The sequence below is a fragment of the Sphaeramia orbicularis genome, chromosome 14 (genome assembly GCF_902148855.1).
Source record: "Sphaeramia orbicularis chromosome 14, fSphaOr1.1, whole genome shotgun sequence".
NCBI classification, from domain to species: Eukaryota; Metazoa; Chordata; class Actinopteri; order Kurtiformes; family Apogonidae; genus Sphaeramia; species Sphaeramia orbicularis.
Genome location: NC_043970.1, coordinates 5,386,388 through 5,404,492, shown reverse-complemented (window position 1 = coordinate 5,404,492; position 18,105 = coordinate 5,386,388). Strand labels below are relative to the sequence as shown.

The 18,105-nt window shown below is 37.2% G+C and overlaps 1 protein-coding gene across 1 annotated transcript in view; it reads left to right on the top strand.

The window, feature by feature from the left end:
* zbtb16a (zinc finger and BTB domain containing 16a) overlaps positions 1-18,105 on the top strand; it is a 214,586-nt gene that overhangs the window by 119,851 nt on the left and 76,630 nt on the right. Inside the window, exon 4 of the mRNA XM_030154173.1 lies at positions 16,380-16,466. Coding sequence (XP_030010033.1) covers positions 16,380-16,466 — 87 coding nt within the window. The remainder of the gene's footprint in view (positions 1-16,379; positions 16,467-18,105) is intronic.

Here is an 18,105-nt window from a genome sequence, read left to right as displayed (position 1 = left end):
TACCAATTATTTACATGTATGGATAGGGTTAGTGGATCAACAGGTACTAAACAGTTTAGATCAGCAGATGATTTGATTGTCAGTGGCTGTTTGGGTCTTTACAGGTTAATGTCCCATGCTTCACAAATACATTTTCACTGTATTTCATTTATGGATGCCCTGCCACATGTTATCGGATTCATGAGGAATTCCAAACTAAAGCAAAAATCAGACAAGCTACAACCACAAAGTTTGACTTAAAATCTGGCCTGTGAGGATTATAGATGTTGCCCCATGCCACAGTCTCTGCCATGAGACTCTACCAAGTAAATTGTTGTTGTTAAAACTTCAAATTTACCACAAGGTTAAGAAGAAATTATCATATATTTGTACTTTTGCTTGTTTCAGGAGAAAACATATACATGAGCCGCATCTTTTCGCTACACTAACAGTTCTGGGTGACTGTATTTAGTACTTTTGGGTCATGTTCAGAATGAAAACCCCAAATCCATTGAATCACACTATGTTAATGTGTCTTTGATTTTTTTTTGTCTTAAGCCAAAACCGTTGTGAACATGGTCTAATGCTAATGCAGTTAGTGTCAATGGGCAATGAACCATTGGACTTCCTTCATTCAACCTGTTTAACAAACTTTCATGAAACAGAATTACATCATACCCATGTTTAAAATGATGTAGCACAGGTGTTGATTCAGTCACATGTTAATAGAAACTAGACAATGATTCCTTTCACATTTTGTCCTTACAAGCCTTCTGTTAAAAGATGGAGACACCAAGGTTCAGCATCCTTAAGTGATCAACATCTATATAAATTTTGGTAGCTGACTGTGGTATCAAGGGTAAAACAAACCCTTTATGTCTTCAAAGCCTTGTGTTAATACTTCTGTCAATGCCCAACTGGTCGTAATGTGAATAGAGGTCTTCCAAACATAAGAAGTTATGGCAGCCAGAAAGCTAAAGAGGGAGTTTTAAATGATGCATGTCTATGTTGCACTTAGCGCAGACTTTAAACCGGGTTTGTCTGACGTCAAGACAGATTGAATGGTAGGAGGATGAGAGAGGGGAGAAGGAGGAGGAGGAGGATGTGTGGACTCAGATGCCCTCGATCTCCCAGGGGGCAAAAGCTCTGGAAATGGCTTCGCCATTCAGAGAAAGTAAGGTGAAGAGGGAGAAATAAACAGTACAAGAGAACAGGGAACAGAGGGGGCAGGAAACTGTCTGTGACCTACTGGACAAACAAATTGGTTTGCAGGCAAAATGGATTAAGAGGTTGAGCCGGGCAAAAAAACAAGGGTGACTGATGTTGCAATGTAAGCTCATCCATTTTGAAGGGGGCTGTATTTAGAGGCTTCATGTGGAAGTGTGTTGTGTATTTTCTGTGTGAATGTCTGTGTGTGTGTACACGAATGCTCTGCAAGTCAATATTTGTCTGCTTTGCCACGTCCCTAGACATCCCATTCGGCGCAACAGACCGTAAAGCTGTCAAATGCGACCTGAATATTCTCTGTCTTCATCTGTTTCCTCCTTTTTCTCTCTCCCTCTCTGTCTCCTCCTCATGCTCTCTCGCTTCCCTTTGATTTCTTTTTCCTCTCTGTCAATAACAATATCATCGGAAGCAAACATGTTCCTGAGCTTTTGATGGCTTGTCTACACCCCCCCTCCCACCCCCCCGCAGAAAAGCAAGATTATCTCTTCTTATCTTTTAGTGCTGTGCTTTCTCACACCATAAAGTCATTTCTGCCTGTGTGAGTCTGTGTCTGTCTGATAGTCGTGAGAAGCAGCGTGTTTTATAGTTACTGCAGTAGTATCTTCATACAGTACCTTATGTATGTTCCATGTTTTTTACTATGTTGTTGTTTGTAAAGACAGACTAGGATTACTACTTTGTTTCACTGCTGACTCATTGTGTCCTGTCCATCTCTTAACATTTTGATCAGCATCTCTAAAGAACATACCAAAAAGTGCTAAAGCACTAACGGTAGTACATCACTGACTTTAAAAAGGAAGCAAAGCTACAATTATTTGAGAAGGCCAAAGCTAGTAGGTTTAGATCAGGAGTGTCAGGAGTGGCCCATGGACTAAAACATGGGATGGATTTGTGAAATGCAAAAATTTCATTGAAGATATTAACAGTCAAGGATGTCAAAATCATTTTATTTCAGGTTCCACATGCAGATAATTTAATCTAAAGTGGGCTGGACCAGTAAAATACTACCATAATAACCTATAAATAATGACAACTCCAAATGTTTCTCTTTTTTTTAGTGTAAAGTAAAATTACATGAAGATGTTTACATTTACAAGCTATTCTTTCACTAAAAATGTAAATAACCTGAACAAATATGAACATGAAATGTCTTAATAAAAATAAGTAAGCGCAATTTTACCCATATTCTGCCTGTTACTAAATGTTTTGTGTTTTTGTAGATCCACTGTGATCTGTAAATTATAATCTACATGTGTAAATGATAAACTGAGTTATAGTATTGTTAAAATTGGACTTATTTGACTTAAAACATTTCAGTTTGTTCATGATTGTTCATGTTATTCACACTTTTTTAAAGGATAGTTTTTTATGTAAATATTTAAATGTTGTAACTTTACTTTTTCACTGTAAAACACAGAAAATTTGGGAGTTGACATTATTCATAGGTTATTATGTTATAATTTTACTGGTTCAGCCCATTTGAGTTCATATTGGTCTGAATGTGGAACCTGAACTAAAATGAGTTTGACCCTGGTCTAGATCAGATCTGGATTAATGTTCATGTGTGTGTGCTGAATTTTGATACTCATGTCCAGAATTCAGTTGATATCCCCTTTCATAATGTTTAAAGTAGATTTGTTTCTCCTTTTGATCAGAAATGTCGGCTTGTCTTTTGTGTGTTACAGGGTTGTGTGTTACAACCTGCGGTAAAAACCTTCAGCTGAGAAGCATTTTCTGAATGAGCTGTATACATGTCCAAAGAATGCTACTAAACCCCCTTAACAATATTCCACTTGTTTTAGTCAGAAAATGCTTCTCTTGGTTTTCTTTCAGACTTTCAGGACTGTTTAGGTTCCCCAAGTTTGTACATTTTTGTTTTTGTTGCAGTCTGAAGATTATTCAAGAAGAATTTTCAGTAAAAAATACATAGTTTCATCAGTTTGGACTATATACTGTGTATGCTGTATATGTGTATATGTGTATACTACCATATACTGGCACATACTGGAGTGCACTGAGGACCAGTTGCAACCATTAGATCTGTGAAAAGTTGTCTTAGTTTTAATGTTCTCCACATTAATTTTATATACATTTAGCAAATACGAACTGGATCCTTTTAGTCATTTGAAATCTTTTCTGTTATTAATTTTTTCTCCAACATGTCCTTTGTTGATCTTGCCATATTTTACCTACTTTTGAATATTAGAAACTTTATGATTATTTACTCACAAACACCCTTGTTCTCTGCAGTTCCCCAAAGCTACTATGTGTTCACCAAGCCAAGTTTCACATTTCCTCTGCTTGGCTGCTGTTTATATTACTAACACAAAGGAGTATGTTAGTCTGCCAGTGGCAAAAAAGAAGAAAAAAGTATTACTACTAAAACATCATGCAGATATTATGCTTGATTGTTTCTTTTTTATTTTTGCACACATCAGACATTGGTAACTAGCCTGTAATGCAGGGAGTATCAACTCATACTCTAATTTCCAGTGACCAATTAGTAAACCAATAATATTAGATAAAATGAAATGACTATCATTCATATTTCCATGAAATAATTAATGTACTAATTCAAACTTCTTAACATAATTTATTAACTAGATTGACTAGTAGAGGAAGTGACATGAGGCTGGTAATACTCATATATCATATATTTTATGTCATTTAAGAGCTGCTGTTGCATTTCAGTTGTAAATGGTTGGTATTGAATTTTATGAATGAGAACCGTCGTTTGAGTCAGTTATACCCCTGCTCTACAGGTTTTACAGAGTTGCAGAACTTGACAGAGCAGTTTTGTCCTAGTTTGCTCCTTGGGCGTGTAAGAATCTTCACAATACACACAGACTTGAAGATTTTGTTGTTCAGGGTGAATTCAAAACTTGTAACTGAAGAGTGTATTTGCTTTTCCTGTGCTGTATTTTGTCTCGTCTCATCCCTTGTCTGTTTAGTGAGTTTTATTTTATCAGACTTTGTTGTACTTGAAAATAGAATGGTTTGCTTTCTTGGTCAGACAATTGATATCAGGTTTCAAATGTGGAAATACTGACTTTCAGGGAAAATAACTGCTCACGAGATAAATCTATATAAATTATGCTTAGTTTAATATTCATTTTCACGTGTGTTCATTACTTTAGGGATGTTCAGTAAATCAAATGTATTTATTAAAGTATGTATTACTTTGACTTAGTTGTTCACTTTGAAGTTTAGACAGTTAAGATTAGAGCCAAAACGATTAATTGATCTGAAATGAAACTTTGTTTCCTTAATTTTGCTGCTGCGAAACATTGGTTCCACTGTTGTGTTTCACACCGATGCTTACTGTGATGCATATGATGCCAGTATCAACACAAAGTAGTATGTTAGTTCCATCTTCAGTTGTTAGTAAGTTGGATACAAATGTGTTGAAGACTGCAGTGCACATATTGTTTGTAGATATCGGTTGACTTGTTTGTTGTTGTTGTTTATGTCTATAGATATTTTAATATATGCTTAATAGATTAATTGATTGCTGCAGCTCCAGTTGGGTTGGTTCAAACACATACATTGTTTTAGTGTCAGTTCTCAGATGGAGCCTGGGCATGACATCAGCTGATAAATTCACTTGGCTGATTATTATTATCTTTATATTGGCCTTAAAAAGTCTGTTATTGGTCAACCTTTAAGTCAAATGAGCAGAATTTGTTGTCTTTGTGATACTTCATGTGGTCTAAATTACTTTCCTGTTCCAGAATATTAGCTAAATGTTGTCTTCTTTGGGTTTGATGTTGAACTCTGCCACCTCCTGCTTGTTGCCATCTGTCACACTCTTCCATGAGTCACGTCCACTAAAAATGCTTTTGCAATTTGTGGATATGAGCAGGATAACAGTGAGTTTACCCCTACCTCCACCCCTCCCTCTGTGTGTGCTGACATATCAGTGCAGTCATCAGCCTGTGGTGTGTTTTATGTGTGTGTTGTGTGTGAGTCTGACAGTGTTAGTGTTTTATTATTTTGAGAGGCAGCCTGGCGCGGGCCCAGTCTTTTTCTGAGCCTTGATAAAAACGTGCTGGGAGCATGGCGGTCCACACCTACTCCACTACAGGGTACAGGCAGTACCGCGGCCTGTCCTCTCCAATTGGCAGCCTCTGTGCTGCTGTACCACTGATAAGAGGCTGGTGTAAATAAAACTGTACAGCACGGCTCGTTATAACGCTGAAGGTAGAGCGTGGAGGGGTGGGGGTGGGAGGGGGGTGAGACGGGGAGACCGTGTGGTGTCTGTACTTATTGTTCTGACAGCATACTGTGTGTGTGTTCTCTGTGTGTGCACTTGTTTTTCCATTTGAATATGAACCAGATTGATTTTTAAAGGGTCTTTTCTGAACTGAATATCAGCTTTCCTTTAAAGATGAACGCTTCTGGGACAGTGGCAGTTGTTCTTATTTTAAGGATTGGGGAATAAACGGCTGTCCTCCCAAGTGTAATAAAACCACAAGTGTGTGAATTTGTGTGTGCAGGATGGAGGGGTGTGTGTCTGTGTGTGTTTATGGATTTTTGCTGTTTTTTGGTACTGAGAGTACTGTCTTACGTAAGCCCATTTCTGTAGGCTCAGTGAACAGCCAGGCTGTGTTTTTGTTGGTGCCTGCGTTCTAACCCCCCCCACACACACACACACACACACACACACAGACACACACACACACACACAAACACATATATACATGTTGTTGGGTTAGGGTTGTTTCCATGTGTTGAAGAGACATTTCTTCTGGACACACTGCAACCTTCACCATAACCATAACATGCCTAAACCTCATCTTCAAGGTTCAATATGAAAGACTTGCTTTTGTGGCTTTTGTGATGTTTGTGTTGCATTGAGTTTGTTGCTGGCAGCTTGTCATTTGTTGACATTAGCTAAATCCACCTCTAAGCTAACAGCTGTCTTCGTTTCCTCAATGATAGCAGTCTGTACGTTCATTTCTACATAGAGAAAATCATGATCATCTAAAATGTCGGTTGTCTGTTCCTCTACAGCAGCAACAGAGTAAAACACCACAACATCCTTGGTTTAGAAATAAGTAAACTTAGTTAGCCATCTTGGAAGAACAACTTGTTCTAAGCACAATGAAGACAACAGTACACAACTGGTCAGAGCTACAGTTATCCATTATTTTTGTAATCAGTTAATCTATCATCTATTTCAACTAATTATTTGAATAGATGAAAAAAAAAAAGTAAAAATGTGAAACAGACATGTCTGAAAATGACAAACAACTTGTCCTTTATTCCAGCTGAGAAAAAACACAAAAAGTATAAAAGTAAAATGATATATGAAAAATATCTATATAGAACTAAAGACGACAATAACGGTATAAAAGCATATATAAAAATATCTATAGATATAAACAACAAGCAAGTCAAATGACATTTACAAACACTATGCGCACTGCAGTCTTCAACACATTTGGATGCAGCTAACTAACAACTTAAGATGGAACTAACATACAAATTAAAAAAAAAATAAATACAAATATTATTAATGTTTGTGTTAAAGCTTAAAAGTTTAAAGGAGTAAGTGATGGTTCCAATGAAGAAAACTGCATATAGACATTTTCTGCCTTTTTGTCTATTCTTAGCCATGCTCCATGTTGTTTGTCTTGATCCTGGCATCATGTGTGTCACAATAAGCATCCGTGTGAAACACAACAGCGTAACTAATGTTTAGCGGCAGCGAAATTAAGGAAACAAAGCTTTGGTTCTGGAAAATTTCAATTGAATTAATTTTTTTAATCGCTTCAAGTCGATTAATCATTTCAGCTCAACATTTTTCCATTGCTTTTTCTCTTAGGGAGGTGTTGAATGGGTTCAAGTGACATGAATTTTGTCCCAAGTGAATGTGTAAATATACCAATATAACAGCAGTAATCCATGGCTGAGCATGTTCTCTGTCCTTATCTGCTGTCTACCTCCCTTTCTCTCTCTCTCTGACAGCCTGTTTACACTGTTAAAAACCACTGAGTGTGATATTGGTCAGCCATCGACAGATACACTGTAATTAGCCTTTTTAATTTCCCATTTAGCCTGCCTGACTCCCGAGAGCAGATCATTCAGCCACTTTCTGTAGAAATATCTGCACATACCGTAGATTGCTCTGCTAGAACTGTCCAGGGATTCAAGAGAAATGCAAAAAACAAGTAAAATGTTTTCACATTGAGTTCATACATTCTGTTTGATCTTATTCCTGATGTCAAACGTGATGTGGCCTGGACTCCTCAGAGGAAATGTGTTGTATGGATGAATAGTAAAAGGTTTTCAAGCCTTAGCACATATTTCTGTAGAATTTGGGTGATATTACAATATCAGATTTTACTTGAGTCATTTCAGATTTAAAAATGAATTGCATTGTGTGTTTCTTTGGTACAACTAAACAGAAATGGACTGGAACAAGGTGCCAAATGTGTATGTTAATGTATTTTGACTGGAGACTTTGTGAGACTGTTTAAGCCGACCATTCATACAGTTCTTTTAATCAGCATTGGACCACGAGTCATTACAAGTCAGGATTTAAAACCCCAACAGGCTTACTGCTTTCACATTGTCCAGTCTATTAGTCTGGAATAGTCTTATATTTATTATCACTGAACAACATGGCCATTTTCCAATGTGGTCAGTCCCATTTTATGAAATATTAGAAGTGGAAATGTCTTAGTCTAAACTTCATCATTGTCTAGTCACCAAATCATAAACAGTCTGAATCTTTGACTTGGGAACATGATCGTATCTCGGTGACTTAAAAAAAGAAAAAAATGTGTCTACAGCAAGAAGTAATAAGAAAGTATTATTTCTAGGACGTGTTTTTTTTATTCTAAAATAAATAAATAAATACAGAGATAACAATCTGGTCAAAACTATGTCTTTGAGAAAGATGTCTCATTTTAAGGAAATCTCTTAACCAGTAAGAAATGAAAACAGTGATTTCTATAATCACCTAGCAGAGGGATGAGGTTTTTTTTTTACAGTGACACCACTTCCCCAACTTCTCAACTTTGCCATATTAAGTGAATGTTAAATAAGTGTGTTACTTGTAATGAGCACAAATATCTTAAATGCTGGCATTTTTTCTAGTTGCAAGGCCCATTGTCGTTCACTGCATGAACTGCATGAGCACACGCTAACATTTTTTTCCTCTCAGCTATTTGTTTAACCTGTCATTGACTGCACACACTTGAGTTTGGGCGTTTGTGTGATACTGCAGGCTTTCTCTTTCTGAACAGTTGAGCTCTGTTGTCGAAGCTTTTCCAAATACATACACAGCTCTTTTTGTGTGTAACAGACGCTAAATAGTGTCATGCCATCTCATGCAAGCTGGCATGTGAGACCAGTCGAGAAGTTATTTTGATGCCATACTGCAGGAAACAGAAGCATGACTTTGGATTTACTAAGATATCATGTGATCGCTTATTATTAATTTAAGTAGCCGTTGATAACCACTGAATGACCAACTGGGGTAGAGGAAACAACATTTAAATTTTTTTTCCTAATCAGAATGTTGTTTAGCTCTACTATTAACATGGTGGCCTACTTTTTGTGTGTCGCTGTGAGCTAAGACATGCTCTCTAACGCTTATGTTTAATTCTGCAATTGTCTTTGATGAAAGATTCTGTTTAGACTTCAATCCCCGGGGGGAGGGACATCTGTTGCAAACTTAGCATATATATCCTCTACCTGTGAGAGAAAGTAGGTTGGAACAACAAGTGTCTCAGGATTAAAACTTTTAGTTTGTAGTGCAGGAGATGAGGAAAAGCAGAAGTGTAACCCAGAAATATAGAGCTTTTCTTGCATTAGCCTTGAGGTTGCATTGTCCTTAGTTCCTTAGTCCTTGCATTACACATTATTTGTCATATTATCTATTATCTGTCTTAGTTTCTGTGCACACATGGAGAGCAAATAGGACAATGCATCATTGCACATCTTGTTATTTAGAGGAATGGGAGAATGAGCACTTAGCATGTCAGATGAAATTACAGGCAGGGGATTCAGCATCACTCCCCTGTGAGGCCTGTGCACTGTTCTCATCATGTCTACATGCAGAAATGCCGCTGCTGTTTGAGGAGGCTCATAGCAGTTAACTTTCAGTGAATAATGCCAAGGAACTACAGCACTCAGGTTGTATTTGTAGAATATTTATGATAACAGTGTGACAAAGAGATTTTCTCATTTTTCCAGAAATGAGAATAATAACCGAATCCTTTTTACTCAAATTTACAACTGTGTTTCTTTTGAATTAAGCTACACTATGAAAAACTGACACTAATTTTGTAGTATAACCAAACGGTCATATTCAGTAATAAATATATAAATTAATAGATCTGCCAATGGAGTAAGGAACTACTGGTTATATAGATTTCTTGAAGGCATCATGAAAGCCACTGAAAGAACTTGGACCTTGACACAACAAGAAAAATGCCAAAACCTATCCATGATGTGCTTAATGCAACCACTGTCATTTAAGAGATTTGCATTAACGGTACATCAATAAGTACATCAATAGATTTAATGTACTTAAATAAAAGAAAAAAAGTTCAAGTAGTCTCACCCTGAAACTATGGAAAATAATCTTGTTCCTCATTTGGAATTAGATTTTTTACAAAGAATAAGGCATGTGTTGGTTAAAAAAAAAACAGGTTAAATGTATCTCAGTATTAGTCTGGAGTCTGGAGCACAGACTATACCTAAATAGTGAGCAGAGGAACCACAATGGTTTGTGAACTGCCAGGTTGAAGCCAGTAGTTTGTGATTTGGCCATATCCATGTTGGCTTTTTGGAGCTATATATGACCATGACCATATTTGAACAAAAGGGGTGAAGTTCATCAAGCACAACAAGGTCATTTTAAATCTTCTAAGTAGAACCTGTGAAGCACAACTACAGTTGAGCTGTTTGTCAGGAAATAAGGCACTTTATTAAATAAAGTGAAACTGTCACGATGATGATGTTGTGATCTGTCGTACAGACCTATTGCGGAAGACATTAAAACTTTTACATTAACAGACAAAAAAAATGTAAAGATGGACAAAATCACAGTTTACAAATAAAACAAATGTGACTGGAATGAGTCCTGGAAAAACTGTATCAGTATTTTTAGAGAGAAGTTCAGTAATAAGTCTGTGGAGGCCAAGAGTGATGTTTTTTTTTTCGCAAAATTCCTGAAAAGGCAAATTATTTAAAGACAGAGTGATATCTAATGGATTTCTTAGCATAATATACTTAAGATGTTCAGTCAGGTTCAATAAATTTTTCAGCGTGAATGTGTTCAATGAGTACACTGTTATATTTGAGTCTATGTGGTGTTGGTAGCTAATGTAACATTAGCTAACCAGTTTTTCAGCATGATCCTGGTTTATTATTTCTTATTTGCTGTAGTAATATTAATAATAATAATAATAATAAGAAGAAGAAGAAGCAGAAGAAGAAGAAGAACAATATGTAATAGTTAGATTTCATTAGATTACTTCTAATGAAAAAAAATGCTTGGCCAGATTAAACTCATTAAACTTTGCTCAACTTTTTAAAAACATTTTTTCTCCACATTCAGGTTCATGTGTAAGATTTCCATGGGCTTTTGTGAAGTTTGTATAGAATTCTGCGATGAGCCAAAAGCTGTTTTCAGACTCACAATTTCTAAGCTAACATTTCTTTCTCTATATATATATAAAAAAGATGACTGTGGTTTTAAAGGCAAGTCAGGTTTTCTTTGCAGTGCCAGGCTTCAGTCACTAAGTTTGTTTGATTGAAGGGGAGCCCTCTCTGTTTTCTCTTTCTGCAGCCTTTATGAAATAACGGAGGCATACTGGCCTGCAATAACAGTTGTGCAATATTTCAGAGAGGGAAGCGAAAAGGGAAGCGGCTTCAGTGGCATGTGGCACCTGATCACCACCCATCCCCACCTCACACACAAATACATTGAGTCTGTAAAACGTGGTTGTGCAAGTTTTATTATGTCAGCTAAGTGCTGTGGCAATGTGGCCAGGACTCCCTGTTAACAGAGCAGACTGGAGAAGTCTTTCTTTGGGGAAGTCTTTTCTTGTTCTTTGTGGATTTAATGATCATCAGGTTTCATTGGTATTGCACTGCACAATCATTCAAATGTCCCTGTGATGCCACCTGTGATTGTTCATTGATACTTAATGAAATCACAGGCCAAGTTTATTTAGAAGGTGACATACTGTGTACTCTGAGGACAGTGGAGTATTTGGTCCAAGGCTACTGTTTAAAGCCACTCGTAACAAGACTAACAGCCGACGTCAAGCCTGTGCCCTTTCCATCCACTTACTCCGTCTTTCCTAACCAACAAGTTCACCTCGCTGCGATCAAAGAGGCCTCTAGATTTATCACTTTAATTTGGCAGTGAAATGGGCTGATGGCCGCTGTTACCATGAGGAGGGCCCCCCTCTTAGCGCTCACTTGGCTAATTAGAGTGACGGGCATCTGGCTGGGTGGCTGCCTGGCTGTGTGTGTCTACCCTAAATTCCTGTACTCCCACTTTTCCTTCCCCCCTTTTGCCCCATGGTGACCTCACACAACTCCATTCTCCTTGAAGCAAGGCACCATGCAGGCATTTCCTGACAATTTATGTCCTTGTGCCACAAGCAGGGGCATGCCCTGCACTAAAATCCTATCCCTGGCCCATTTAGCACATGCCTCTTGGCCTCCCAGTAGACTGGTTATAGTGTTGAACCACTGTCTGTGAGGCGCTTTCACCGCTGCCATCACTACTTTAAACAACCATAGCAGTGTTAACCTGATTTACTTCTACTCACCAAAGTATACTTTTCAGTACTGTGGACCATAGATGTGAAGGAGTTTTTCTTTCTGCAAGTGGCTGCCAGTTTTAGAGAACAAACTCACTCATTCCTTGTAGCAAAATTTGTAACATACTGTAACCTTGAAAAAATCCAGGGTAATTCAATGTAAAATTACATTAAAGAAGTGTCTCTTATTATGCAACTGGAAAATTTAGGATGCAGCAAATGTATTTGTAACTTTTTTGATTGATTGATTGATTGATGTATTTATTTCGAACATGAATGTCAAACAGAAGAAAATAAACAAAACACTTAAACATAAGACATATAATACATATTCGAAAAGGAGTGAGAAGAAGTACAACTTATGAACTCCCACCCCTTCTCCTTATATAATTAATAATAATAATAACCTTCCTCGTCTAATCATATCTGTACACTATGCCATAATATGACTGATACTTAGTAGTAAATAATTAGGTTTCTGGCTTTATATTATTATGAACAAATATAATACGATTTACATAAACACATAATACAATAACACATATATGTAAATACATATTCATACACAGATCTATACACACATATACACCTACATATATACACACACACATACACACCTATACATACATTTACATACACTTACCACATACTTGTACATCTGTAGAACACCCAGTGATCCCCAAGCCCTCCCTCATCCCTGTACCTCTGAAAAATTAACTCTTATCAACCATTTTAACCCTATAGTCTTTCTCAAATGATTTATCATTATTTATTACTTTTTTTTTTTTGTCAAAAAATCATGTATTTTCCTATATTTAATTTACGTAATGATTCACGTTAAATTCATGTAGATTTTCATTAAAGCTCTGAATATAGTTAAAAAATTATCACATCCAGTCAGAAAAAAATGAGGAGAAAGTGATTTTTCAACAAGCATTAACTGAACATAAAAATAAGTGTCTCTATCCATTGTCAGTTGTCAAACTCCATGGGTTTGAATCAGTGTTGCAGAAAATGATGGTTGTGGATGTTAATCTCACATTTCCACTGCTTGTTGAGTTGCAAATCCACCCCAGTGAGCTGAAATCACTGTGAGGTGTTTGAGTGACCTTTTAGATGTAGAATATTTCAGTTCAACACATCTAATGAAGTCAGTGATAATTTATTTTAGACATGTAAGATATAGTTGCAGTCTGAATAATGGGGTGGTATGTTGGCTTTAACTTTTTCCTGCTCCAAAATATTGGTCAAACTCTTATACCATAATTGAAATACATGCTAATAGTGGTTGTTAGAATGTTATTGAATTGTAATTTATTTGACTTGTCAGTTTAATGGCCTATCTATGTATTGTTTATTGTAGATATATGTTGTGTCCTTTAGTAAAAGATGAATAAAATAAATTAATTAGATAAAATGAGCACCGAAATATCCAGCTCTTTCTTTTGCTTTTTTACTTGAGTTTATGTCCAGCTCATGATGGGCTTGGGGTTTACATCTGTGTGCTCATAAAATTGTCCCACTTGTTTCCCTTCAAGGTCAATCGATGAGTGCAGATCAATAGAATGAAGGAGCAAAACGCTAGTTAGTGAAGAACCCGCAGCATATAAAAAATAATAATTACAGTTGATCCAACAATGATGAATCAGGGAGTTCAAGACGCAACAGAGGGACTATGTGATTAATGCAAATGAGGGACATCAGTGGGTGTGCTCGGGGATTCTGTCTACATCTCCACTACATGTCTTGTTCTCCAAAGGTTAAGTGGCTGCTTTTGCCAGCTAATTCGGCCATATGTTCATCTGTGCATTTGACACTAGTGTGCCATACGCTCACACTGCAAATTATGCCTGTTGAATATGCAGCCAGTTAAAGAGGGATGTTGCTCAGCAGCTCAATGTGTTTTGTTTCCATGTATTGAGTGGAAATAAAAGCTTGTCATGTTAAATCAAGGATGTGCTGCCTTTTAAAGTTTGCATTACAGTGGCTTATGATCTGGTCACACTTTGCAAACATACAATGTTTTTACATAACTTGTTGCATAAGCATTCTACTGGCAGGCACATTCTGTCATGTTCAGTCCACATATCGTTTCTCCTTTTGGTAAGACTCATTACAGTACAGGCCGTTCCCTAATGTCACCACAGTTGCAAAACCACACAAGCCATCTCTCCGTGACTTTTTATTCTGTCATCTAAGAATCGGCTTCCTGTTTTCATTGTGTTCTCTTTCCCCTGTCTCAATCTCTCTCTCGCTCTCTCTCTCTCTCTCTCTGTGGAGGTGTCGTAACCCATCAGGCTTTGCCAAGAACAAACCAAGGTCTGGCCAGGAGAGATCGCTCTGTGCTCACATTGGAAACACACACACACACATGCATGAACAATTTGCGCACACACAATATCCAGATGTTAAATGTGTTTGTCTGTTTGATGTGTGATGTGTATGGCATGTACACTGCTCATTGCCAAGCCATAAAAAGTCATTTGCCTGGGCCTGATCTGATGTGCCCTCTGTAAAGAACATGCATGCCAGGCTCCTGTCTCTGCTTTTATTGGTGTACACATTCATAAAGTGCTCTGTCGATGAACATGACATTCCAGACCACAGCTCAAGGGCTGCATACTTGAAGTACTTGGATAAACAGAAACCAAGTACTCAACTGAGCTAAATGTATCAGCCTTGGAGATTCAACTGACACAATAAATGTCTTTACCAGCATCAAAAAGATTCACTTCAGAAAATCTGGTGATGTGGAAGTTGGAGAATTAGACATGCAGAATAATAATGTGCATCACGACTGAGCCCCGTTCTCAACAGAGTGTCACATGAACTGTCACTAACAATGGACTCGATAATTATTACTGTTAGAAATTTTTGGCTATTTAGTCTATATCAAACACGAAGGGAAGGGGATGACACTGCTTTGCATATTCATTAATGTTGGAGCAGAATCTGACCAGCATGTAGACTAAATGACATATTACAGTATACCCAGTAGTCAATCAAATAATGTCAAATATTAATTAGATTTCTAAAAGATTAAAGATGATCAAATTATGATCATTCAGTTCTACAAATAGTAAAGCATTAGATTACAAACAAAGGCATTTTTATGCTGTCAATTTTACGATGTTAGTGAAAAGAGCCCAGGCTTCATTAGTCATCTCATGAGCTCTCAACATGTAACCTGTGAGAATATGTTTAAGAAAACTGTAAAATTAGTTTACAGGTGAAGATGCTAGTTGGGTTGTCTTCCTAATGTAATAAAAATGTATTTCCATCCAAAGAGTTGGTGCATTAGTATCAATGTCATTATCATTGTTTTAAACTTGATCATGTAATGCTGTTTCCACCTCTTCCACATGCCGCTCAGAATCAGCCAAGGCCTTTGTCTACATTTTTAGGAATTATTTAGGAAGATTTTCAGATTCAGATTCAGAATACTTTATTAATCCTAGAGGAAATTGTGTGGTTACAGTTGCTCCATCCAAGTAGAGCTGAAATGATTATATCCGATTACAATTTTCCCGAATCAAAGTATCATTTCCTTAATTTCACTGCCACTAAACATTGGTTCCACTGTTGTGTTTCACACGGATGCTTATTGTGATGGACACGATGCCAGGATCAACACAAAGTTGTATGTTAGTTCAATATCAAGTTCTTAGTAAGTTAGTAAGTTGGATCCAAATGTGTTAAAGACTGCAGTGCACATATTGTTTGTAGATGTCATTTGACCTATTTATTGTTGTTTATATCTACAGATATTTTTATATACATATACTTTTATTCTGTTGTTATTTTTGTTATTTCCCTATAGATATTTTTATACAGTATATACCTGAATATACATATTAAAACACTTTATTAAATGACAGTTAGCACATGCAATGTGTATAGTATGAACAATATTATATTATCCATCATCCATCCATTATCAAATATTATCCATATGATAAGTAAAAGAAATATACATCAATGCCAGTTGCTCTCTATAAGGATGTGCTGATTTGGGAACTGTAAAATCTTATTGTGTATAATTATGCAGTTATATGTATTTTTTGTTTCTAGGTGTTTCACTAACCATAGCCAAAGACATTCAGAGTTACCTCTAAACATGAACAGTGTGAGTGAAGAGTATTAGTACACGAGAGGGTAACTCTGTACAGTAGCTAATTTTATCCTGATATTTTGTGTAATATCTCAGTATAATATTTTGGTCATTTCAGTGGCTCTGATTATTGTGTTGACTGTGTTTTAATTCCAAATCCCAAGTGTAATGACATGTTTAGTCTAACTCCTCTCCTATTCAGTGTGTCCGGTGGTGGTTAAATGTCTATGAGTATGTGTTAAATTTCTCTTCTCTTGTGTGTTGTTGTGCAGCTGGTGAGAAGGCCATAGTGTGTGACCAATGTGGCGCCCAGTTTCAGACGGAGGAATCCCTGGAGGCTCACCGGCAGATCCACACTGGTATGCACACACAGCCTGACATATCATATCATCACGACACCAAGGACACAAACGGAAAGAAGCTGCTCCATCAACATGTTTGTATTTGTACGGTTCATTACACCACCTGGGTTCATATCAACACCCATGTGCTGGAGACATTGGATATAAAGAATGAATTTTTGTAAGATGGGCCAGAAAATAACAAAAGTTGGAAACAAATGGCCTCCAAAATAAACCATAGTGCATGAATGCCATATCTGGTGGTAAAATAAGACAATTTATCAGAGTTTAAGATGCATCACACCAAAGACAGTGTAACATTTGAAATGCATCCACGACCATCCATGAAATTTAAATGACTGATTATTATTTTCATGCAGTATTTTAATTATTATTTAACAAGACTAATAATTAAGGGTTAATAAAAAGTTTTAGACTTAGAAAGTTCAATAATTATCTTGTAAATTTGCATCAAAATGTGGATACACCTCTAATTTGAAGGTCATGTTTTTGGACTGTGGAAGGAAGATGGGGACTCCACCCAGGGAACCCAGGGCCTGCATAAGTACCACTGTGCCACAGTGGTAAACCACTGCCACCCTGTTTTCAATGACATGTGTGTAAACCAAAGCCTTACTACTAACAATAACTTACTGCACAATTGTGGTTGAGGTCCATATTTCTTGGTTGAAAGGGCCACAGGTGGAAAATCAAGGTGCTGCCTCTGTATATATGGAACCAGTTTCTACAACAGTAACTAGACCATGTTGTGGAGTACCAATGCTGTGTTTCCATTACGTGGTACTAGCTCGACTTGACTCAACTTGACTCGACTCTGCCTTTTTGCATTTACATTACGTAAAAGAACCTGGAATCTGGTACCCGGCACTACTTTTTTAGTACATACTCGGCCGAGGTTCCAAAACAGGTGAAGAGATACTAAAATGTGACGTGTAAACACTGCAGACCACTGATTGGTCAGAGAGTTGTGTCTGCATCATTGCATCATCAATGCGTGATCCACCATTAAAACAAAAATAGATTTGGAAGTTTACAGTAAATATACCAGTAGGCTAATCCATGATGACAGCCCGTAAAACAACACCGTGGTCAGTCAGGGAGGCTCCGACATCTCTGTCCCTGGTGGCGAATGAAAAGATTCAGTATGAGCGTGACGGAGGAACACACAACGAGTGAGTTTATCAGCAACTCTCTGAGCAGACGTCACAGAAGTTGCGTGCAGTGTCACTATGGCGACCAGTTACTCTAAAATCAGTAGTATCCATTAATGGAAACGGTCTCCAGGAATAGTACCTGGTACCCAAGACGAGTTGAGTCGAGTCGAGCTGGTACAACATAGTGGAAACACGGCTCAATACACCGATCACATGACAGCAACAGAAGCAAGGATCTGAGGTGCACATTTAGCTCTGAACAGTTGCTGATAGTCCTGTTTCCACAAATGTCTGAAAATATGGCCATGGGGATAAACTGAACAAACTTTGCTGAATATTCTTATTTGACCACAACTCTTCATATCTTGAAAAAAAAGCCTGTTTTTGCACCTATTAGCCTATTTTAGAAAACAGTGGGTGTTACGTCACCCTTATTTCAGTTCTAATGATAAACCAGCTGTGGATCCATATCAGAGTTGTGT